We start from the raw sequence: 24,174 nt of genomic DNA, 5'->3' as shown, positions 1-24,174 counted from the left end.
AGTGCTCTCTCAGAATGAGGCACAGGCAAGGCGGCACTTCAAAAACCATTGTCCTACTTCTGCTGCTCCAATCGGGAGGGCTCAGACCCCCAGCTGACCCCACGTTTCCCCCTGCCACACACACACCCCTCCCCCCACCCCCACCCCAACCTCCACTGCTCAAGCGAACTGCACAACGGGTTCATCCTGGGGGTGGGGTGGGGGTGGGGGGGTGGGGGGGGCGTCCATGTGCACTGGCCTGCAAAGTGGCAGGGGACAAGGAAATACCTGGTCTGGGAATTCCCTCTCTCTGACATCAGGGCAGATGGAAGAGTTTTTTTTTTCTCTGTTTAATTCATCGACAGGATGTAGGAATCGCTGGCAAGGCAAGCTCATCAACCCTGCTTGCTGAGGGTGTGGAGTCACATATAGGCCGCACCAGGTGAGGATGGCCAATTTCCTTGCCTAAAGGAAGGTTTGGCGCAGACGGAAGTCCCACCATCTCCAGGCCCCTAGGCAAATTAGTAATTGATGAGATTCTGAGCAAAGACCTGACACCTCCATCTCCCACCACCTGTCCCTGCTTCAGCAAACCCTGAGCAGCTGTCTTCCACCACAGGAGGGCTGGCGCTGCAGAAGAATTTCTGGCTCCAAAATTTGTTCAGCTTACTGAAATTTGTGTGCATGGCAGGTCTTCTCTGTGCACACTAACCTTACTTTCTGCATCATGAATTTTCAGTAGTGCTCTGTGCCTCAACCCATATGAAGTGTCAACATTTCTGCCACCTTCCAGTGTTAAAGTATATGACATGTTTATCATGCATCTTTAATGTAAAGTTTTGCTAATCTCTGGACATATCTGCCGCTGACACAATGAGCTGAATGGCCTCCTGTGCTGTGTCATTTTGTATCTTCTATCTCTGGCCAGTGCAACTGAATTCTCTCTCTTTACCAAAAAAACATATCTACATTCTTAAAGTCTGTCCATTTCTGTTACACCACTTTTTTTTTATTCATTCACGGGATGTGGGCTTCAGTGGCTGGACCAGCATTTATTGCCCATCCCTAATTGCCCTTGAGAAGGTGGTGGTGAGCTGCCTTCTTGAACCGCTGCAGTCCATGTGGTGCAGGTACACCCACAGTGCTGTTAGGGAGGGAGTTCCAGGATTTTTGACCCAGCGTCAGTGAAGGAACGGCCGATATATTTCCAACTCAGGATGGTGTGTGACTTGGAGGGGAATTTGCAGGTGCTGGTGTTCCTATGTGTCTGTTGCTCTTGTCCTTCTAGGTGGTAGAGGCCATGGGTTTGGAAGGTGCTGTTGAAGGAGCCTTGGTGAGTAGCTGCAGTGCGACTTATACACAGTACTGCCGTTGTGTGTCGGTGGTGGAGGCAGTGGATGAGGTGCTGATCAAGCAGCTGCTTTGACCTGGATGGTGTTGAGCTTTGAATTGTTGGAGCTGCACTATTATTTGATATATTAATCACGCTTTCTATTGCCCCACTTTGACAGTTCTCCCTTAAGTTTAAACAACAGGGCGCTAAAGGTGAGGGGCAGCTACAGAGGTACAGTTCATAGGGGTAGTTGTAGGAGTGATAGGCTGGTACAAAGAGGAGTAGGGGATAAAAATAGAGAATGCTGAAAAAACTCAGCAGGTCTGACAGCATCTGTGGAGAGAGAAACAGAGTTAATGTTTTGAGTCCATATGACTTCAGAGCTAGAGAGGTAGAAATGTGATGGATATTATACTGTTTAAGAGGGAGTGGAGCAAAATAGCAGGTCAGGAATAGGTGGGAGCTCAGCAGAGATTGACAAACATGTCATGGACACAAGATGAAGGGAGTGTTAATGGTGGTGTTAAAGACTAAAGGTGCTGATAGTGGCATAAAGGTAAGATAGTAGAATGTGTTAATAGCAGAACAAGGGTCAGTGCTCTGTGAAAGCAAAACATAAGAACAAGTGACAGATGGCCCTGTGGTTGGGGGCGGGTTGGTGAAAAAGGGTTTAAAAAAATAAAAATTAATAGCTAAATAAAAATAAACTTTAAAAATTTTTTAAATTATATTAAAAAGGGGGTAAAGATGGAGGAGAGAGTTGAACGCCTGAAGGAGTCAGAGGAGTAAGGGATAACTGAAGGGTTAGTTGTGATGGAGCTGTTGGAGACTGGGGAAGCATACAGGGTGGCGAGTGAGTGATACAAAGCATCAGGAGTGGGATTTCACATTTTCCCCACCACTCGATGTGGCCAGCAAGATCTCTGCTGCTCTCTCCCACACAACTCGCTGTTTCCCACCAAACACAAAGCAAACTAAGCAGCATAAGGGCACAGAGGCAGAGCCCAAGAAGTGTTAGGCAGAGGGGCAGAAGAAAGAAATAGAACAAGGAACAATTTATCAGTCACCTAGCCTCAATATGTGGGTATCCCTAAACCCTGCTGGATGATAGATTAAAGAGGAGGGTTTGGGGTTTTTTATGATAAGTATATTTTTGTACCTAGCATCAGTGCACACATGAAATAAGACTATTGAATTAATGACTCTCTCCAATATTATTCTCTGTTCCATTGATGGTTTCTTTTTTTCTAATTCATCCATGCATTCTGAGCATTGCTGACAAAGCCAACATTTATGACCCTGACCATTGGTGGTGGTGAGCTGCTGCTGCCATGAACCATTGCGGTTTGTAGGATAAAGGTACTGTTGGGGAGGGAGTTCCAGAATTTTGACCCAGCAACGATGAACAAAAGTCGATATATTTGCGAGTCAGGATGGTGTGTGACTTGGAGGGGAACTTGCAGGAGTTGGTGTTCCCATGCGCCCCTGTCCTTCTAGGTGGTAGAGGTTGTGGGTTTTGGAAGGTGCTGTCAAAAGAGCTTGGTGAGTTGCTGCAGTGCATCTTGTAGATGGTACACACTGCTGCCACTGTGCGTCAGTAGTAGAGGGAGTGAACGTTCAAGATGGTCGATGTGGTGCCAATCAAGTGGGCTGCTCTGTCCTGGATGGTGTGGAGCTTGTTGAGTGTTGTTGGAGCTGCACTCATCCAGGCAAGTGGAGAGTATTCCATCACACTCCTGACTTTTGCCCTGTAGATGGACAGGCTTTGGAGAGTCAGGAGGTGAGTTGCTCCACAGAATTCCCAGTCTCTGACCTCTTGCAGCCACAGTATTTGTAACTGTTGACTTAGAATAGGACAAAGATATCGGATGTTGCAGTAAATAGTAATGCTTCTCTCTTTAATCCTAATTCACTGTATCCTTAAGGAAAGAGCCTCACTCTTGGGTGCCCTTTAAGCTTTTTTTTTATCTTTGAGAAACTGCTGTCATACTTTACATCTTAATAGGCGCTCATTCCTTGAAGCGTAAAGCTCTTAATAGGAGCTTAGCCAAATCTTTTCAGCCGAAAAGCTCGTTCTATGTGCTTTATTTGAAGGAAATGTTCTCGAAACATTCCACATCATTTTCAGGAGGTTTCTGCCTTTCTTGCGAACACGAGAACAATCGCGAACCCTGACCTGTTTTTTGTTTAAAATAACTGCTGAGAAATATGGTAACTAAGCACTTTGACATCCTGTTATAAATTCATGTTGCACCAGTGGCTTCTGTGGAATAATGTGTGTACCTCTTTTGTTTCAATAAGGCTCGGAAATTATATTTTACATATGAATACTGTAACTTCTTTGCAAGATTCAACCCTCAAAGGGTTTGTGAGCTTTGGCCCCGACCCCCTCCAGCCCCATTTTTCCGCTCACTGTTACATTTAGTAGGTCACAGTAACTCCTTTCCGATTTGCAGTGGTAACTCCCTATTGTTTCCATTTGCTCGTGACTTACAATTACACACACAAGTTGGCATTAATTTGGTATTGATACCAAAGAGAAATTCCCGATGCTCTGTTTGTTTCGAAAGCAGCTGCTGCAGTGGTACAAAGGATCATCTGTTGAGTTTCAGCGTTCACTACTTGGAGAAAGTAATTAAGTGTAGAGTTTGCAGACTTGCCCATTCAGTTCAGAGATAAAGAAGACTAGTTTAGAACAAAATCTTGTGTTCCCACTTAGATGAAGAGCTATTCACGGCTTTTTAAAAACCATCGAAGGCTTCCTGAAATGAGCAAGTGATGCAATTTGGGTTTTGTGTTGGTTTTGAATTAGTCTCCAAACTGAAAGAGCAGCTATGTGATCCTTGTGTTGGTCATACAAAAGTAGAAGGGAGCATTCATTGATATGGAAAATCCCCAACCAGGTGTAGTTGGTGGGGAGAGCGTGGTCTCGGATGGTGAAGGAAGCCACCCGCAATGAATTTATTTCTACAGTCACTATACCATCTTCCATGGCAACACATCCAATGATTTTTGTCAAAATGTGCGCAGCGAGACATTTTGCACCAAATCCCCCCCATCTGGTGTTGGCAAAATTGCTTGGAATCAGCAAATTTCAATCAGCAGGAATTTGCAGTGGTTGGACAAAAAAAAAGTAGGCATTCTGGAGTCTTTTCAAGATGGGCAAAGTATATAATCGTCATATGAACTAATGAATACAATTTAAAGGTTGTTCTTGCACCTTGATATTATTGTTGTGGAAGTCCCATTCACACTTTTTAAAATATATTGTCAGGTAGCCTTAGTGCATAGTTGAAGTCGTAACCAGTGAGCAGATATGTTAAGGGTTGTACACATCTGAAGTGTCTTTTTCCTAACCAGGTTTCTGCCCTAGTGCACCTCATTCAAACATAGTCCTATCTCAATATTCCAGATTTTAGCCAGATGTATACTATATTTGTGGAAATGTTAGTTGTGTCTGCCATAATAACATCAAATCTCCTCCTGATATATACATGTATCCCACTTCACAGTATCTTTACAGTGCAGAAGGAGGCCTTTTGGCCCATCGAGTCTGCACTGGCTCTCTGAAAGAGCATTCCACCTCGTCCCAATCCCCTGCCTTATCCCTGTAACCTTGCATATTCTGTTTGAGATTTTAAAAAATAAAATAAAATTGTTTTGCACCCCCATCCCCAATACGTTTCCCCTGCAACGGAAAAACATTTGGCCTTCAATTTTTTTTTTGGTTTTAAACCCTACTGCCACTCTTGTCCTTTTGCATTTGCCCAAATACTGTATGGCTTCAGATACTGAATGTGTTTCCTCGCTGCTGCAAACCAACACTGATATTCATCTGATGTCAAAGGTTTATTAAGTATGCAAAAATCCTTCATCCAACATCGGGTGCTGAACCGTACCATAAATAGATGTTACTGGCAAACTGCCTTCATTAATTCTTTTTAAAATTGTAATTTCAGGGAAGAGAACCCGACTAGCTCCACTGTCACTTTGGAAGACAGCGCAATCTGTTTAACATTGGAGCAAAGCACATTAGAAATAGAAAATGATGACGATTCTGAATTCGACATTCACTTGGTAAGTACCTATTAACAGGGATCTCCTGCCCACCAGGAACACAGGCTTCTATTTTTACTGCTGCAAATGCTCAGTTACAATCACATGATTGAATCACAAATGCAATACCTGTATGCCGACAACTATTAAAGTATTACTTTTTCTTTTGTAATTCTGATTGATAAACGGCTTGTTTACAACTCTATTCTTCATTGAATTTGTCACTGAATCATATGATATTTATTTACAAAATATTAACGGAGGTAAATGGCATGTACACAGTTTATTCTCCTCCTGTATATGAATAATTTAATTATGAAAAATGAACTAAAAGATGATTGGATCGATTTGAGAAGTTTATTTTGCTGTTAAATTGTTTTATTTCACTGCCAAGTCGACAATTTTGGATCTGTGCCCATGTGGGCACTTAGCAACTCTCTATTTATGCCCCAGCGCATCCTGACCCAGTTTGCCAGGCAGGTGGGAAATTAGAATAAACCACTGGAATACTGGAACACAAATGAATTATTTTAGCTTAGTTTGACTCCTGTGAGCAAATAGATTAAATGCATAGTGTGCCCAGTGATGAAGTGACTTTTCAGAGTAACAGGATCAGTGGAGGGGGGTTGTTGGAGGGATAAAGAACGTCATTTATGGTTAATGGTACAATGTCAAAAGTATTTAAAACATCACAAATACAAAAAATTCAGGATGAGTTTATAATATGCATGTGAGAAGTTTAGTGCAGCTCTGATTTTGTTTGATGTCATTTCATTTCACATTGTACGTTGTCTGTTTTGAAGGTTCATTCATTTTAAATGACCTTTGGTTGCAACGTGTTGCCCTATAAAATTATTTCTATTGAGCATTCAACAGTCTTAACACAAAGCAAGTACTGAATGAAGACTAGAGAGAAAACAGCGGCTTGCCATTGTTCTGCAAAAAGACCAACGTCAGCCTTATTAATCACCAGTCAGTTTTTTTTAAAAAAAATCATGTATGACAAGTAAAGAAAGAACTTGTATTTATATAGCGCCTTTGCAATCTCAGGCCCTCCCAAAGTGCCCTGAAAGTATAGCTACTGTTGTAATATAGGAAGCACAGCAAGCTCCCACAAACAGCAATAAGATAATGACCAAGTAGTATGTTTCAGTGATGTTGGTTGAAGTATAAATAGTGGCCAGGACACCGGGAAAAATTCCCCTGTTCTTCTTTGAAATAGTGCCACGACATCTTTTTTACATCTTCCTGAAGAGGGAAAACAGGGGTCAGTTTATTGTGTCGTCCAAACGATGGCACCTCCAAGATTGTAGCACTCCCCCACTACTGCACTGGAAGTTCTGGACTAACTTACGCACTCAAATCCCTGGAATGGGACTTGAACCTATGACCAACTGACCCAGGACAGAGTATAATCCACTGAACCAAAGCTGACACAATTACACATGTATACTATATTAGTGGAAATGTTAGTTGTGTCTGCTATAATAACACCAAATCTCTTACTAAAATATATCTGTATCCCACTTATTCTGTTTGAGATTTTATCCAGGAATAGAGTTTGCATGGAAATTGGTATTTGTTGTGCATCTTCAAACTACTGTCAGAAGCGTGCTGGAAACCACACATTCGTAAATTTGGATGGAAAAGCATTTCAAATAATGGTGCCCCAATATGGTGAAAAACCAATGGTGCATTTGGAATAAAACTGCTTTTTCACCATTCGTTTGAATGTGCGAGTGTGTGTGATTTATATTCACACGCAGTTCTCTACTCCCTATACTTGTCTCTAAATGCTATTTTCTGATGAGAATGGAAGGACAGGCTATATGCTGTGGGCACCTCCAGCACCAGCTCCGGGTAGCATACGGGAATGAATAGACGAGGAACTTTCTGTCATCAGTTGTCTTGCCAGATAACCAAAAATAAACCAACAACCAAATGAAAATGTCGATCTGACTGGAACCTGAGCTAGATGAGAGTTTTTGAAGTGAGAGAGAGAGAGAGAGAGAGATATAGCTGGTGCAGATGAACAGAACTGACATGCACAACGTGCCTTTCAATCAGAAGTTTTCAAGATGTTAAGAGACACAGATAGAAAGAGTTTACTTCCTCTGCCTGGGGAGTCTAGGACCAGGGATAGTCTGAAAATTAGTGCCAGACCTTTCAGGAATGAAATTAGGAAATGCTTTTACACGCAAAGGGTGGTAGAAGCTGGAACTCTCTTTCACAAATGGCAATGAATGCTAGATCAATTGTGAACCTGAGATTGCTAGATTTTAGTTAGCCGAAGATATTAAGGTCAAAGGTCATGAATGGGTATATGGAGTTAGGTTGCAGGTCAGCCATGATCTCAGAGTAGTGGAACAGGCTCTCCTGTTTCTATGTTGGGGTTGCCTTTCTGCTAGCGTCAGTTGAAATGGCTTGTGGTTTATTTATTTATTTTCCCCTTGCAAGGTCCTGTCTCTGTGGCTGTGATTCGTTGTTGGTTTATTTTTGGTTATCTGGAGCGACAACTGATGACAGGAAGTTCCTCTTCATCTTTGCATGTCCGTATTCTACCAGGGGCTGGTGCCAGCAATGCCCATAGCATCCCCTTATGCCAATGCATCCCCATAGGGAGGTGTAATCATGACTAAGATCAGATTTGTAAATGTGAATTGACGTCTTGTAGAATTCTTGTCACCATGGAATCTCACATTATGCCTACGTTCAACTGATGTGTGGCCACTGTGCCACATTCAAGATTTTCCTTTTTGAGAAGTAATGGAAGAAATGTGAGAAAGCCCCATACAATATTTGGAAACCTTTTTCTTTTCTGCATGAAAAATCTATGCCATTGAAAGAAGTCTGATTGAAAATTGCATGAAGATGTGTGCTCTGCAACCTCTTGATTTTCTTTAATCTTGAGAGAAAATGCTCATGCTGAATGATTTTTTTTCAAAGTGATGAATTCATTATATTTACGCATGATTTTATGCAGCATAAAAACTGATGTATAAGTCGCATCTTCATGCATGTTTTTATGTCCTGTAAATATAGGGGAACAATTTAAACATGAATATGACTCCTTGGATTTTTACTGAAACATCGACCATAAAGTAAGGGAGTGACTTATACGCTGGTGAGAGTTAGAATTTGGATTTTATGATAATTCACCAATTCTGTTTTGCTTTTTATTTGCTATTTCAGCTTGTGTTACTAAATTTAATTGATTTTGTTCTCCTTAGTTATGGCAGACATAATAGGCTTCATTTTGCCATTTAGAAAAAAAAGGCTTACATTTATACAGCATACAAATGTACATGTGAAGGAAAAGAGAGGCTTTTAGCAGGTACAAGGGAAGCAAATCAGCGGAGGCATTAGTGGAGTACAGACAGTGCAGAGTGGAGCTTAAGAAAGCAATTAGGAGAGCAAAGAGGGAATATAAGAAAGCTCTGGCTGGTAAAAGTAGGGAAAATCCTAAGATATTCTATAAGTATATCAATGGGAAGAGGGTAACCAGGGAAAGAGTAGGACCCATTAGGGACCAAGGGGGCAATCTATGGGTGGAGCCAGAGGACATCGGTAGAGTGTTGAACGAATACTTCACGTCCGTCTTCATCCTAGAGAATGAGGATGAAGGTATCGAACTCTGGGAGAGAGACTGCGAGGTTCTTGAGCAAATTGATATAGGGAGTGACAAGGTATTGGAGATGTTGGCAGGCTTAAAAGTGGACAAATCTCCAGGTCTGGATGATTTGTGTCCCAGACTGCTGAGGGAGGCAAGGGAGGAGATCACAGGGGCTCTGAACCAAATTTTTAATTCCTCTCTGGCCATGGGGGAGGTGCCAGAGGACTGGAGACAGCTAATGTGGTTCTGCTATTTAAGAAGGGTTGTAGAGATAAGCCAGGGAACTACAGGCCAGTGAGTCTCATGTCAGTGGTAGGGAAACTATTAGAGAGAATCCTGAAGGAGAGAACCTATCTCCACTTGGAGAGGCAAGGTTTGATCAGGGATAGTCAGCAAGGCTTTGTCAGAGGGAGGTTATGCCTAACAAATTTGATTGAATTTTTTGAGGAGGTGACTAGGTGTGTAGATGAGGGTAGTGCAGTTGATGTAGTTTAATTGGATTTCAGCAAAGCCTTTGACAAGGTCCCACATGGGAGACTTATAAAGAAGGCAAATGCATATGGGATTCAGGGTAAATTGAAAAGGTGGATTCAAAATTGACTTAATTGTAGGAGATAGAGGGTGATGACAGAAGGATGCTTTACTGACTGGAAGTCAGTGTCCAGTGGTGTACCACAGGGATCTGTGCTGGGTCCCCTATTATTTGTCATTTATATAAACGACATAGATGACGATGTGGGGGTTAGGATTAGTAAGTTTGCGGATGACACAAAGATTGGCCAGGTGGTTAACAGTGAGGTTGAGTGTCTTGGGCTACAGGAAGATATGGATGGAATGGTCAAATGGGCAGATAAGTGGCAGATGGAATTTAACCCTGAAAAGTGTGAGGTGATACACTTTGGAAGGAGTAATTTGACAAGGAAGTATTCAATGAACGGCATGACACTTGGAAGTTCTGAGGAACAAAGGGACCTTGGCGTGTGTGTCCATAGATCTCTGAAGGCAGTGGGGTGGTGAAAAAGGCATATGGGACACTTGCCTTTATCAATCAAGGCATAGATGACAAAAGTAGGGAGGTCATGTTGGAGTTGTATAGAACCTTAGTGAGGCCATAGCTGGAGTACTGTGTGCAGTTCTGGTCACCACATTATAGGAAGGACGTGATTGCACTGGAGGGGGTGCAGAGGAGATTCACCAGGATGTTGCCTGGGATGAAACATTTAAGTTATGAAGAGAGGTTGGATAGACCTGGGTTGTTTTCGTTGGAGCAGAGAAGACTGAGGGGCGACCTGATCGAGGTGTACAAGATTATGAGGAGCATGGTCAGGGTGGATAGGGAGCAGCTGTTCCCCTTAGTTGAAGGGTCAGTCATGAGGGGACATAAGTTCAAGGTGAGGGGCAGGAGGTTTAGGGGGGATGTGAGGAAAAACTTTTTTACCCAGAGGGTGGTGACGGTCAGGAATGCGCTGCCTGGGAGGGTGGTGGAGGCGGGTTGCCTCAGAACCTTTAAAAAGTACCTGGATGAGCACTTGGCACGTCATAACATTCAAGGCTATGGGATTAGGTAGGTAGGTCAGGTGTTTCTCACGTGTTGGTGCAGACTCGATGGGCCAAAGGGCCTCTTTTGCACTGTGAGATTCTGTGATGTAGGAAACACCACAGCCAATTTGTACACAGCAAGCAGCAATGCGATAGTGACCAGATAATCTGTTTTAGTGACATTGGTTGAGGAATAAATACTTGCCAGGGCATCAGGGAGAATGCCTCTGCTCTTAACCTAAATAGTGCCATGGGATCTTTTACATCCAGTCAAGGGAACAGACAGGGCCTCAGGTGAGTCCCTCAATCCAAAAGAGAGCATCAAGTTGTTGGGATCTCAAATGCATCACATGAAAGGGTTATGGCAGTAGATGCAATTGTAAATTTAAAGAGAAAAACTTACAGGCTGTGGGGATTGAGCAGGGGAGTGAGCTAATTGGATAGTGCTTTTTACAGAGCTGTACAGGTATGATGGGCCTAATGCCCTGCTTTGTGCTGTAAGGTTCTAAAAAATGGATTCATGTCTCTGCTAAATATGAGAGAGGAGTTTAAGAAGAAGAAATATGAGCAGAGCCTGCTCCACCATTCAATAAGATCATGGCTGATCGTCTACCTCAGCTCCCCTTTCTGCACTATTGTAATATCCCTTGCTTAGGGGTTCAAAAATCTATCCATCTCCTTCTTTAATATACCCAACAACTGAGCAACAATAACCCTCTGGCAGTGGAGAATTCCAAAGATTCACAACCCTCTGAGTGAAGACATTTTTCCTCACCTCAGTCCAAATGGCCGACCCTTTAACCTGTGATGTTGACCCCAAGTTCTAGACTCCCAACATCTCCCAAATTCAGTCATCTAAGAGTTTTTATACATTTTATACATTTCAATGATATCACCTCTTATTCTTCCAAACTCCAAAGAATATATGCCCCTTCTACTCAAACTCTCCTCCATAGGACATCCCAGGAACCAATCTAAAGAACCTTCTTTGCACAGGTAAGGCAAGTCTATCTTTCCTTGGGTAAAGGGCCAAAACTCTATACAATCCTCCAGGTGTGGTCTCACCAGAGCCCTGTATAACTGCAGCAAGACTTCCTTATTCTTATTCCAACCCCGTTACACTAAAGGTTAACATACCATTTGTCATCCTGATCGCCACATGCAGACATGTGTTTGGACACTAATAACCCACAGCATAATTTCAGAACCAATGTTCCTATGTGATAAACCTAAAATAAGCAATGACATATAGATTTGAGAGGTACAGAAACTAGTGCTCAACTTTATACAAGACGTTTTGAATTCTGCTATGACATCCGGTTAAAAGGGGCACACTTGTGACCTGAAATAGTTCAATCCTAGTCACTAAAGGCCCTTCAGCTTCTTTTCTGATCTTATATCAGCAGAAATGAGGCCATCTCTTCTTTGACTATTCCTTTTCACCTGTGTCTACTTCACTTCCACACTTCATAACCTACTTCCAAAACCTGACTGCCCTATGAGGTGCGACTGAACAAACCTACAATTGGGAAAAGGAGAAAAAGCTATGCCAGTCCAGTCCTGCGCTTTATGTAGCCATGTTTCAGTTATGCGAACCACATTAGGATCCCTACTGTGGATTATTGCCTCCAGTTCCCCTGTTTTATCTTGGATGCTGTGTGCATTGCTGTACAGGCAATTTAACTCCTCGTTCATAGATGATACTTTTTATTTTTATTTTTAAAATTCCTTTTATACTTTTGTTTTATAACTATATTTGTTCCCTAACCATTTGTTGCCCTAGTTGGTTTGACCTTGATTTGACTTTTACTCTCGCCTCCTATTTCTTCTGTCTTCGTACTTTAGTTATTTTTACTAGATTCCTCCCCGTCTAACCAGTTTAAGCTAGTTTAGTAATGTAGTGACTATCAGAGTTGATGTAAGAATTGTTGTGCAGCAAACTAATTACTTAGACAATAATTGTCTAAATCAGTGTAAATTGTGCCAAAATCCTACCTCCAATAATTAGATACAATAAGGCCCTATTTCGTGAGTCTCCCACTTTATCACGTGGCAGTTTCCTGGTATAAACTACAGGAATCTGTGTACAAATCTGTGGTATGACATTAGGATTTGTGCTGCAGCAAAGTAAGATCTGTCTCAAGCAATCGGGTCTCCATTGGAGCTTAGAATACTTCTTCTCCGGACACAATAATTCCTTACGGTAACTAACTGCCTTTAAATGTGTTATGGTGGATTGTTTGGGCAGTTGGATTTATGACGATAATTTATAGGTTTGCAGGCAGCAGCAAGGTCACTTCCTTGTTGAGTATTTGAGTAGTATTTCAGTGCTTGACCACAGGGAGTGCCTGTAGGAAATAAAAGCTTAGTTAAAATATTTAAATTTGTCTTTGGTGATCTGGTAAATAGTTGCGTTTCAGCACCTACTATCATGAATTCCTGCCAGAAACATGCCATTCCTCCAGTTACTTTGCTAAAAGAAATAAAATAACTTGCAATTCTATTGCGCCTTTCACAACCTCAGGCTATCCTATGCACCTCACACCTAATAAAGCACTGTGTTGTGATATAGGAAACATGGTAGTGAATGTTGTGCATAGTAAGATCCCACAAACGGCAATGAGATGATACCCCAGATCATCTTGCATAATGTTGGTGAGGGATAAATACTGGCAAGCTCCCTGCTCCCCTCCAGGTAGTGGCACTGGGATCTTTTTCTTTCACCTGAGAGGGCAGAAAGGGCCTCAGTTTAGCATTTCATCTGAAAGATGGCACTTCCCAACAGTGCAGCACACCGTCAGTAGTGTACTGGAGTGTTGACCTGGCTTATGTGTTCAAGTCTCTTTCGAGTGCAGCTCAAACCCACGGTCAAATATAGATTTTCCAAAAGCATAGATTTTGTTTTCCTCTTTTATTATAATCTTTCTGTTCACCGTAACAGAAAGAGAAACCACAGAGGAGGAAAACCAGATTAGATTTGGGATTGCGCAACTGCTGTTTTAAGAGGGCAAAGTAACTTAAAATTCCAACCCACAATGACCATAAAATGAAGACTGAAAGTGGTCTTTGTCTAATGTACATATTGCAACATGAAATGCTTTGAAGTTTTGGGAAGTCACAAGCATCTGAGTACTTTGACAAATGTTCTTAAGGTTGAACTTTTTGTGTGCAAAGTTAAAAGCAAGAACTATGTAAGGAATCTGTGAGAGCAGGAGAGTCTAGAATGGTGGGCAAATTATATTGATAGTTAATCATTGGAGACATCATTAGTTGTTGCACCTCCTAATCAAAAATATAACGAGTCGCCAACAGTCCACCTTTGAAGCAGATGATCAGCATTTCTGGCTTTTGTTCACTCGAGGATTGAAAGGGCAGATGATCCCAGGGCTATTTCTAATAATTCTATAATTCTGGAGAATTGATTCCTGTTGTACATGCTCAATGGTTCACCGCTCTCCAAGGTGAAGTGTGGGGTGGGGGATGGTGGTGGTTAATGCAATGGCTGAAACTTTAGATCATCATGTCATTTAAGGATTACCTTTTATACTGGCACATTTGACCAAAATCTCTGTTTAAAGTTAATCACAGTGAGCAGCAAAAGAGACTAAAAATATCTCTCTTGCATATCCAGTATTATGTTCTGTAATTTAAGACTCTGAGGCAATTGTACTTTTAATGTTTTGAATACAATACTGATAAATTTTGAAAACATATATCTCAGACTGGCGGTGAGGCCTTTTGATGTGTCTTCAGCGCACAGCAGCACCAAGTATTTACACGTAGCGATATTCTGCTTTGAGTGAACTACTCCAATTTCAGGCAATGTTCCCTCATTCACGATGAACCACCATATGAGAGAACAATCCAAACTGATTGTTCACCATCAACGAGGATATACTGCCCCAGGTTGAAATCACTTGTCCATTGGGTCTTTGGTCAAATGCTTGGAAAATGAGGAATCTACCTCCACATTCATGTCACCTGCATCCCAGTTTTACATCTGAATGGACTCAGTTTACCTAGGTACCCCCAATGTGAATCTGACCTTCCTTAGGTTAGTGGCAGTAACAAAATTGAACAGGTAGGTGAAGTGGACTCAGCCTTTCCATTATGTCTAAAACATGGGAATAATGCTGCATATGTACAGGCTTGAGAGCAAGCATGGGTTCCGCACTATGTCTTTCCAACAACTGAAACGTATCCCAGTCTATGATCTGTTACAGAGCCAATCAATTACTTTTCAATGCTGGTCTTTTTTTCCCTTGTGCAAAACTTTTGAAGGTCATCTTCAGTTTGAGGGTTTCTGTCTGCATTTTGGTCGTGAATTTGAGATCAAACTCACTTGCTACAAAGATTTAGTTATCCACCTCCCCCACACTAATATAAGACAATGCACAATGCACTTCCAATTATTCTTCTTCAGTGGTGAACAAGGATGAAGGAAGACATCATTTTGCCAAAATATGGCAGGTACTTCAGAATTCTAATAGTTCAGGTTCTAAACACAGCAGGCCACGTTATTTGTCATTTTTTTTTTTTGCAAGTTACATAATGCAGCGTGTGATAAAGAATTAAGTGGTTTGCCCCACGCAGATAACTCATTCCGAGAATAATGTGGTTAGGACAGCAAACTGTTAGAGCACTATCATGAAGCTCCACAGAAAGACAGGAGTTCTTCCACTCCAGACTTCCTGATCTCGGATGCTCCCCTTTGGAGAGGAACCTGCGAGCAAAGGCCAAGCACCTTGAGCAGGAAAGGAGTGACCACTCTGTGCTACAGTCACTTATCAAGCTGGCAACCACACGTCAGTGGCAATGGCAGGGGCCAGAATGGTGCCAGGGTTGAGGGTTTTTAGCAACAAGGTTAGTTTGGAGAAGCGGAGATTGAGGGGAGATTTTATAGAGGTGTACAAGATTATGACAAATTTAGATTTAGCTGATGGTACGAGGACACAGATCTAAGGTTTTGGGCAAGAGATGCTGGGGATCGTGAGGAAGAACTTTTTTGATGCAGCATGTGGTAATGACCTGGAACTTGCTGCCCATGAGGTTGGCGGAAGCAGAAATGATTAATGATTTCAAAAAGAAATTAGATGGGCAATGAAGGAAATAAATGTGCAGGGCCACAGGGATAGAGCAGGGGAACAGAACAAACTGGTTTGCTTAAGAGAGCCAGCATGGACTCGATGGGCCAAATGGCAATCTTCTGTGGCATAATGATTCTATAATCAGAATATGCCCACTTTCTTGATAGCTCAGAGATGGTGGTGATTTTTTTCCTAGATGTCACAATTCCCCTCCACCAGATACAAAAACCCAGTAGTCATTGCAAATTTTCTTGCTATCCATAATTATATTGTACAGTGAAATTTTTGGCAAAATTTGTATTGAATCCACACATTTTTTTATTCATTTATGGGATGTGGGCATTGCTGGCTAGACCAACGTTTATTGCCTATGCCTAATTGCCCTCGGGGTGGTGGTGAGCTGCCTTCTTGAACCGCTGCAGTCCCTGTCCTGTAGGTACATCCACAGTGCTGTTAGGGAGGGAGTTCCAGGATTTTGACCCAGTGACAGTGAAAGAACGATATTTTAAGGCAACTGACAATTTGAAGAAATGGGCAAAGTAGATTCAGCTACAGTAGAGAGTCTGGTCATTGTGAAATCCACAATATTTTATTAGGAAGTTCATTTATTGAATTGAAGAATGTGCTTCATTTAGTCGGTTCAGCTTGTAAGCTTCACCTTGAAACTTTCCTCTTTTTAAAAAAAAATGTGAAGAAAATTGGACCGTGAAGAAAACTGAATTCAAGGCTGGAAGCACATGTTCTAGTTGTAAACAGAAGAAACTGAATACTCACATTGCTATTGGGCAGTAATTGCATTTGGTTATATGGGCCCAGATCTTCTGAGGAGCAGCACCATTGTCGAATTGCCGCTCTGCCTTAACTTTCCTCCAACTTGACGCTGCTCTGCATTTCTTGCTGGGTCTTCAGAGCTCGGCTTTAACAGAAATGTGGGGTGCAGCATCCCTCAAAGAACTCTGTCACAGTGGAGTAGAGTCATAATAAAGACAGGACATGTCCCCCTTTTTAAGCTACTAGCTGGCATCTGATAAGTTTAAAGGTCCAATTTGAATGTTGGTAAATGAATGGATGGTAGAGTGGGTAGATGGGTGAGGTGGGGGGGTAGTTGGTAGGCCAGGGAGGTTAGTCTGGTCAGGTCAGGAGGCAGAGTTGGTGGGGGGATCAGTGTGATTGATTGTCGCTGAGAGTCAGTTGCATACTTGCCCTAGGGGTTAGACTAGATTTTTTCTGTCTAACATTTTCTGGGTAACTATCCAGGTAAGTACATCGAACTGTCCAAAGTCTCCAACTCTAGATTATGTTCGTGGAGGATCCAGGGGAGCAGAGCTATTCCCACGTAGGTCAATGCGCCACAACGTCCACAGGGTCCTAACACGCATCTTCATTTGTACGTCCCATCTCTGCCAATCGGGAGACCAGAAGATTTGGGCCATGATGAGTATTTTACCATAAATGAGTATTTTTGAATTAAAATTGAATGGTTCTTTTAATGGTAGAACTAAGTTTCTTACGGTCTGTACAAACAGAGGAAATTATGTATTAGCCAGGGAGCCACTAATCTGGCTCTGCCTCCAGCAAGCTACCAAGTAAATAAAAGAAATACATTCTAAATTGATACTAAGATGAGTAGCACAGCTCTTTGTACTGCAGCTGCACTTTTCAACCAAGCTGTAATCTGTCACCATTTGTCACATTTGAGATATCCGAAAATGGCATCCAAAAGGTAATTTTAATTTTATTAAAATTAAAAAAAAATCTAACCTGTCAAACTTGGCTTTGAAGAAAAAAATTTTCTCTTCACACTGATATACAACAAATATTGCCAAGTTATGTTAATGTTGCTTGGCACAAGGGACCTGCAAAGTGAATTCTTGAAATGAATTATTTAAAGATGCTAAAACGTGTTTTCGTTTTTAAAACAAAAAAAATTATGCAGAATTGCAACATTACGAAGCAACTACTTTCCCTTACAAAATCTCTTACCATGGTTTTTGTTCGTATCTAGTAAATCAACATGAAGAATTAGTTGAACATTTGGGCAGAGGAAGAATACAAATCCAGCCTGAGCCTTCCTTCACCTGGAAATGAAGGATACGTCATATACTCCGGCTCATGAAGAATTCAAACAGGAATCCTGTTTAGTGAAGAGGATTCTGGCAAGTGCCATGGACTTTGTCAACCGACGTTGAACAGTACAAGGTTCACGAGGAACATTTCACACTTCAGCACCAAGTCTGTATTGCTGCTATACAAATGCAGTCCCCCCCCCCCCACTCCATTTTTGTGATCCCACCTGATCAACTGAAAAGAGTTTGTCATTTTTACTGGTTCTGAAATTCTACCAGATTTATATTTTGTTACTTCAGTAGTTTTGAATGCATACATTTCAGTGTCTGGCAGTTTTAAAAAAAAGTTTTTTCTCAGATGCCAAAAACACTTATGCCTAAAGCGTAAATGTTAACTGTTCTATTTTGCTAAATTTCCTAAGAAGCAGTCTTTTAATCAGCTCTGGAAAAAAATTGCCTACTTTGTACTTGCATTGAATTGCAATGTTTGCACATGACTACATTAACAGTTACTCTAGAAACCCTAGTTTTGCTTACTTGTCAGTTTGAAACAAAAAAGTTTACAGAAATGTGTGTGCTTCATCTCAATATCTATTTTAAAAATGACAAAAGGTCTATTTTAATGAAGTCTTTCGGGGTGGTCTTAAAGGTCTCTGTAAATAAATATCTTTAAAATTGTAAAGGAGTTTGCTTGAGAGATGCTTCCTATAACTTAATGTCCACTTAACAAAAGTATTGTACAGGAATTATCTGATAAAATTATCTTCTGAGATGTAAAGTATAAAGCGTCAAATGGCCTGCTAAAATTTATGCTGCATATTATGTATGTAGATTGTATAGGACTTGAGTTTTGCTGCCATTCTGAAGTAGAATCACCTGTAAAAAAAAAATTTCCTTTAAGCAATCATGTTCAGATTATTTAAATGTTACACAATTGTTGAGCCTCTACATTTATTTAAATTATGTCTTGCTGTAGCCGTTCTGAGAATTTATGAAAAGGGGTGTTTGGCATCCCCTGGTGGACATGGTTTAGCACTAAACAGCATCCAGGGCAAAGTGAACTTCAGTTTCTTCGACCAATGTTTTGAATCAATTAGAAAGCACTTGGAAAGAAATGACCAGCAGAGAATTAATAAAATAAAGTTGAACTTGATTCTAGAAAATTCTGTTGATTTGCAACCTGCATGTTTACTTTAATGACAGGATGTCAATTGGGTGTGCCTTTTAACCCATTACACTCTCCTTCATCCTATTCTCTGCTTGAGTCGAGGAGAATCCAATGCACTTAGTTTTCTTTTAAATAACCACTTCTGCGTTCAAGTCATGTGCCACCATACCTCTACAACTAAGGGCATGAAAATGGGCTCCTTTTGACCCAGTAGAGGAAAGAATCTGGATTTTAAGTTAGTTCTTAGCTACAACTGGGGGTAAGAGGTTTGCACTGCACCATGTTGAAAGCCTTGGGACGATCTGAGAGCAGGTTGCATCTTTGGAGATTGCAAAGCTTTGCACCATTAAAGCAAGTTCCTCGAGGGGAGGCAATCGCAAGGCAATCCAGTGATGGCTGGCTTTGAGTTTTAATGTGGAGCCTGGAGAAGTGATCTTTTGACAATAAGGTAAGTTTAGCCTAATCCCTAGTTTGACTTGATTTGTGAAGTTTGAGAGCCAACGTGAGGCAAAATCCTCAACATCATGGGAGATGGTGTAACCAAACCACTTTCCCTCATTCTGCCATAGCTTGGGAGCACAAGAAACATGCACTTCTGTTAATATATTGCCTTGCAAGTGAACTCCACAAAACAAATGATGTCCTTATGCCAATTAAATTGTTGGTAGAGCTGTTGGATATAAGAATCTCCTCTGCTGATTGATGACACTTGAATGTTAAGAGACAATTATCTGGGCCTAGCATGTTTTTGAGATTAAAATTCACTTAAGTACAAAACCGTCCACCACTGCAGTGTGGAGGTAGCAGAAACAAGTACATCCCTTCAAGTCTCACCTTTTCATTGATTCGAAGCATTAAAGAGAAAGCAAGATTCCTTACGCTGATAAATAGTGTGCCTCTTGCATACCGCCTCTTCACGTGTTGTCAATGATGCTGAAACAGCTGTGACTCTTTGTTTCTGAAATAATCCCTGAATGGGATACCCTAAGAGGTAACTTCAACTAAATATCTTGAGGCATACCTGAGTCTTAAGTTTAAGTCAGTTTGTCTGTGTACTGGGCCACCACACTGAAGGCATAAGCCTTGGGAGATATTTTTTTTCTAAATTAATTCTCAGGATGTGGGTGTTGCTGGCCAGGCGAACAGTTACACTAGTACACCATACAGATCATTTGGCCCAACTAGTCTCTGCCAGTGTTTGTGCTCCACACGCACCTCCTCCCACCCTACTTCATTTCACCTCGTACCACATGCTTTTATTCCTTTCTCCATCATGTATTTATCTAGCTTCTCCCTAAATTCATCTATATTATTTGCATCAATTACTTCAAGGGTAGCAAGTTCCCCCATTCTCTCCACTGTCCAGGTAAAAAAGTTTCTTCTGAATTCTCTGTTGGATTTATTAGTGACTCTCTTATATTGATGGCCCCTAGTTTTGGAATCTGCACAAGTAAAAGCACTTTTATGCCTACCTTCTCAGACCCTTCGTTATCTTAGGACATTTTTTAAGATGTGTTTTGTTTGTTTTTTTAAGATGTTTTGTTTTTTTTAAAAAAGTCTTATTTATTATTCACCCTAGTTATCTAGATACAACAGAATGGCTTGCTAGAGCACTTCAGAAGGCAAGTAAGAGTGAACCACATTGATGTAGCACTGGAGTCACATATAGGCCTGATTGGATAAGGACAGCAAATTTCTGTCCCTAAAGTGACATTTACCCCAATCTGACAGCTTCACGGTACCGCACTTCTACTGCCATCTGCCAGTCATTTCAAATTTTTAGAAAATCCTGAGTTCAGATTTTCAGACTACGATGATGGGATTTGAACCAACGGTCTCTGGATTACTAGTTCAGCAACACTCCTTCATACCTCTGCAACATTTTATTTCAACCTGTGCTTTGGTTAAAAGTGTTTCCCAAACTTTTTCCCCGATGTGACCCCATCTTAATGCCTCAGGCTTTATATGACCCCAGTGAGTAAATTTGGGGGTTACAAGACCTGTTTTGGGGGGATAGGGGGGAAGAAATCAAATCAGACTGACAGCTTGCACAACCATCATTGTGCAAAACACTTGAAACCGCTAAATACTTGCGATAACCTCAACTAAAATTTACTAGATCATAAAATCTACATTGTAAATGGCAATCATACATAATTAACTATTTATAACTCTCTTTATAACTCCCTACAATTCTTAGCTACATAAAATGGTGAAGTTCCGTTTCGGCATGTACAGGATATCTGATATACATGACTGCAGTTAAAATAAAATGTTGCACAGTATCTCAGAAATAAGAGGAAGAGCATTTGCACAGAATGCCTAGTTGTGACCACAAATTCAACACCCCACCTAGGTGGAGCTTAGATTTTCAAGAATTAAGGCTAAGATTCCTTATCGAGCACCACCAGATACAGGGCTGCCCATCCCGATTGGAATCATTCTGGTGACAAACATTGTTCCAGACTTGACTTTAACCACTTTATAGAGCTTGTCAAGAAAGGAGACTGATGACGTGCTGGTTCTGAACAAGTAATTTCTATCCCCTTCCTTAGGGAATATGTTATGTACAGTGCATTCTCAACTAACTCCTCAGTGACGCTTAAAGAAGAGTCATAAAGTGTGACTTTATGAACACAAATTGGAGGAACAGCACCTCATCTCCCGACTAGGCACTTTACAGTCTTCCAGACTTAATATTGAGTTCAACAATTTCAGATTATGAACTCTCTCCTCCATCCCCACCCCCTTTCCGATCCCCCTTTTTCCAATAACTTATAATTTTTTTACAAATATATTTTTCTTTTCCCACCTATTTTTAAATTTATTTTGACCTATTGTTTCATCTCCACCTTTTAGCCCATTTCGATTCTTTCCCCCCTCCCCACCTGCACTAAGGCCATCTGCCACTAGCTTGTACTGCTTGCTACCCTTAATGTCCCCATTAGCACATCCTTTAGCTAATATCACCACTGTCAACACCCCTTTGTCCTTTTATCTATGACATCTTTGGCATTCTCTTCTTATCCTCCACCTATCACTGGCCCCCTATCGAGCTCTACCTGTCCCTCCCACCCTCCTCTACCAGCTTATATTTCATCTCATTTCTATATTTTTTCTGATGAAGGGTCATACGGACTCGAAACATCAACTGTATTCCTCTCCGCAGATGCTGTCAGACCTGCTGAGTTTTTCCAGGTATTTCTGTTTTTGTTCATAAAGTATGATACTGCCCTGAGGGTGAAATCTTTGTGGTTTGAACGGATGGTGCCCTGACTGCAACCCAATGTCACAAATGTTAGACATGATCTTCACAGTCAGTATTGAACTACAAATTCAAACTTGTTTAAATGGAGAGTTCAGTTTGCTTTTCTCAATGCATCCATCAAGATTAGTTAGATTTTGACAGCAAAATGATTAAATGTAATTAATTCATTGTAACAGTCACAGCTATCCACTTTTCTTTTACTGAGTCGTCCTGCTTCACCGCTTCCAAAAGTCTAATAGCCGAGGCCAGTATTTACGCTCAATTATTTACAAGCTCCATGCAACAGCACCTTTTGGAAATTGGTGTCCGAGGTTGTAGGTTAAAGTCCTGATGTCAAGCTGGCCTGTCAAGATGACTCAAAAAATCTGCCAAGTTTCAGATTTCCAGCACCGGCATTATTTTGCTTCTATTTATAAGATCTAAATGGCACTATTCAAAGAAGAGCAGGGAGGTTCGTCCTTGTGTCCTCGATCAATTCAACTCTCAACCAACATTATAAAAACAGATGATCAGGTCGCTATCATATTTGTGGGAGTTTGCTGTGTGCAAATTGGCTGCTGCATTTCGTACATTACAACAGTGACTACTATTACAACAGTGGACTAATGATACCAATTACCTATGGGCAATTGGAACTTTTTAAGGAAGATGTATTTTTTTTAGAAAAAGAAATACAAGTAAAGACACTGAGCAAAATATGGTGGCTGATAATGTGAAGTGGCCACTTTCTGGAAAATTCTTGTATGGATTATACTTGTCCTGAGAGGACATGGAATGTTGCACCTGAAAGGTGTCATGGCCTTCTTCAAACAGAGATACTTGAAAGGGAGATAGGAAAGGTTCAAAAGAATGAACTTTAATGTCCTGTGCCTGTAGAGACAAAAGACTCATGACATCCAAAATCCATTTCCTGTTGATTTATATCTCAGACTGTGTAAATGGGTCTGAGATGAAAAGAACATGGACTCTGGGTGTGAGTCTTAGTTTTTATCCTTCCAGAATAGACACGGAAAAATCAGTTAAAAAGCTGGTGTATGACTGCAAGCAGAAGAACAAGCTAGTCAGTGCCCCCCTCTCCCTGGCAGCTTGCAGGCAAAGGATCCCCCTCTCACTCTTACTGGAGGCAAAGCTCAGCAGAAGCCACAATCTAAAGGAAATCGGAAAGTCTTTCAGCTAACCTGCAGAACCAAGTGTCTCCAAACTAACTGCCAAAGTCAGCTCTATTGGAATCACCCAACTTAACTGCCACAACATACCATTATCTACGCCTCACGGACAAGCCAAAGACTGATGTGTATTTTTTAAAAACTTTTATTTGGACTGCTAACTTCTCATTTCTGATGTGTGTCTCTGTGTTGTGCTTTTACTATTTTTCTTGGGGTTTTAGTAACTTGTAAGCTTACTCTTTCTTTCACTCAAGAAAGCCTGGTTAAATTGGCTCCTCCTCAAAAAATAAATACATTTGGACTGGGACAAGGTATCCACGGTGGGGGGGGGGGGCACCCCTTTTAATTAACTTTGTTGCAAACAACCAAGCCAGCTCATTCCTCCTCACCTGCGAGCATGACAATACTGGGGTCCCATTGAGGAAGTTAACAAATTAGGGGACCTTGCCTGGGGACCAGTCGTTAACACGGTACTTCAGAAGATACTTAATTGGCTGTAAACCACTTTGGGAAAGCCGGAAGCTGTGAAAGGCAGCATATAAACACAACTTCAGTCTGCAGATCTGAATCTCTGACATAGATACAAACATATGAATTAGGCGCAGGACAAGACCATTCGGCCCCTCGAGCCTGCTTCACCATTCAATAAGATCATGGCTGAAGGAGGATCAAAAGGACTTGAAGCGTTAACTCTGTTTTTCTCTCCACAGATGCTGTCAGACCTGCTGAGTTTTTTTCCAGCAGTTTCAGTTTTTGTTTCAGATTTCCGGCATCCGCAGGATTTTATATCATGGCTGATCTGCTTTTGGCCTCAATGACATTTTCCTGCCTAACCCCCAATAACCTTCGATTCACGTGTTAGTCAAGAGTCTATCTACCTACCTAACTGCCCTTTTTTA

At 41.3% G+C, this 24,174-nt stretch overlaps 1 protein-coding gene across 4 annotated transcripts in view; it reads left to right on the top strand.

Moving 5' to 3' along the window:
* Positions 1–24,174, top strand: part of LOC144668223 (phosphatidylinositol 4-phosphate 5-kinase type-1 beta-like) — a 387,051-nt gene that overhangs the window by 136,653 nt on the left and 226,224 nt on the right. Inside the window, exons 15-16 of one of the 4 annotated variants that reach the window (XM_078530016.1) lie at positions 5,272–5,389; positions 17,613–18,826. The exons of the other annotated variants lie outside the window; for them this stretch is intronic. Coding sequence (XP_078386142.1) covers positions 5,272–5,389; positions 17,613–17,615 — 121 coding nt within the window. The 3' untranslated portion in view covers positions 17,616–18,826. Of the gene's footprint in view, positions 1–5,271; positions 5,390–17,612; positions 18,827–24,174 lie in introns of those variants that run through there. 4 annotated transcript variants of the gene reach the window in all.

This window comes from Cetorhinus maximus, chromosome 2 (genome assembly GCF_964194155.1).
Source record: "Cetorhinus maximus chromosome 2, sCetMax3.hap1.1, whole genome shotgun sequence".
In the NCBI taxonomy this organism is placed as follows: Eukaryota; Metazoa; Chordata; class Chondrichthyes; order Lamniformes; family Cetorhinidae; genus Cetorhinus; species Cetorhinus maximus.
Note: the sequence above shows the minus strand (reverse complement) of the source record. Positions and strands in the feature narration are given on the sequence as shown.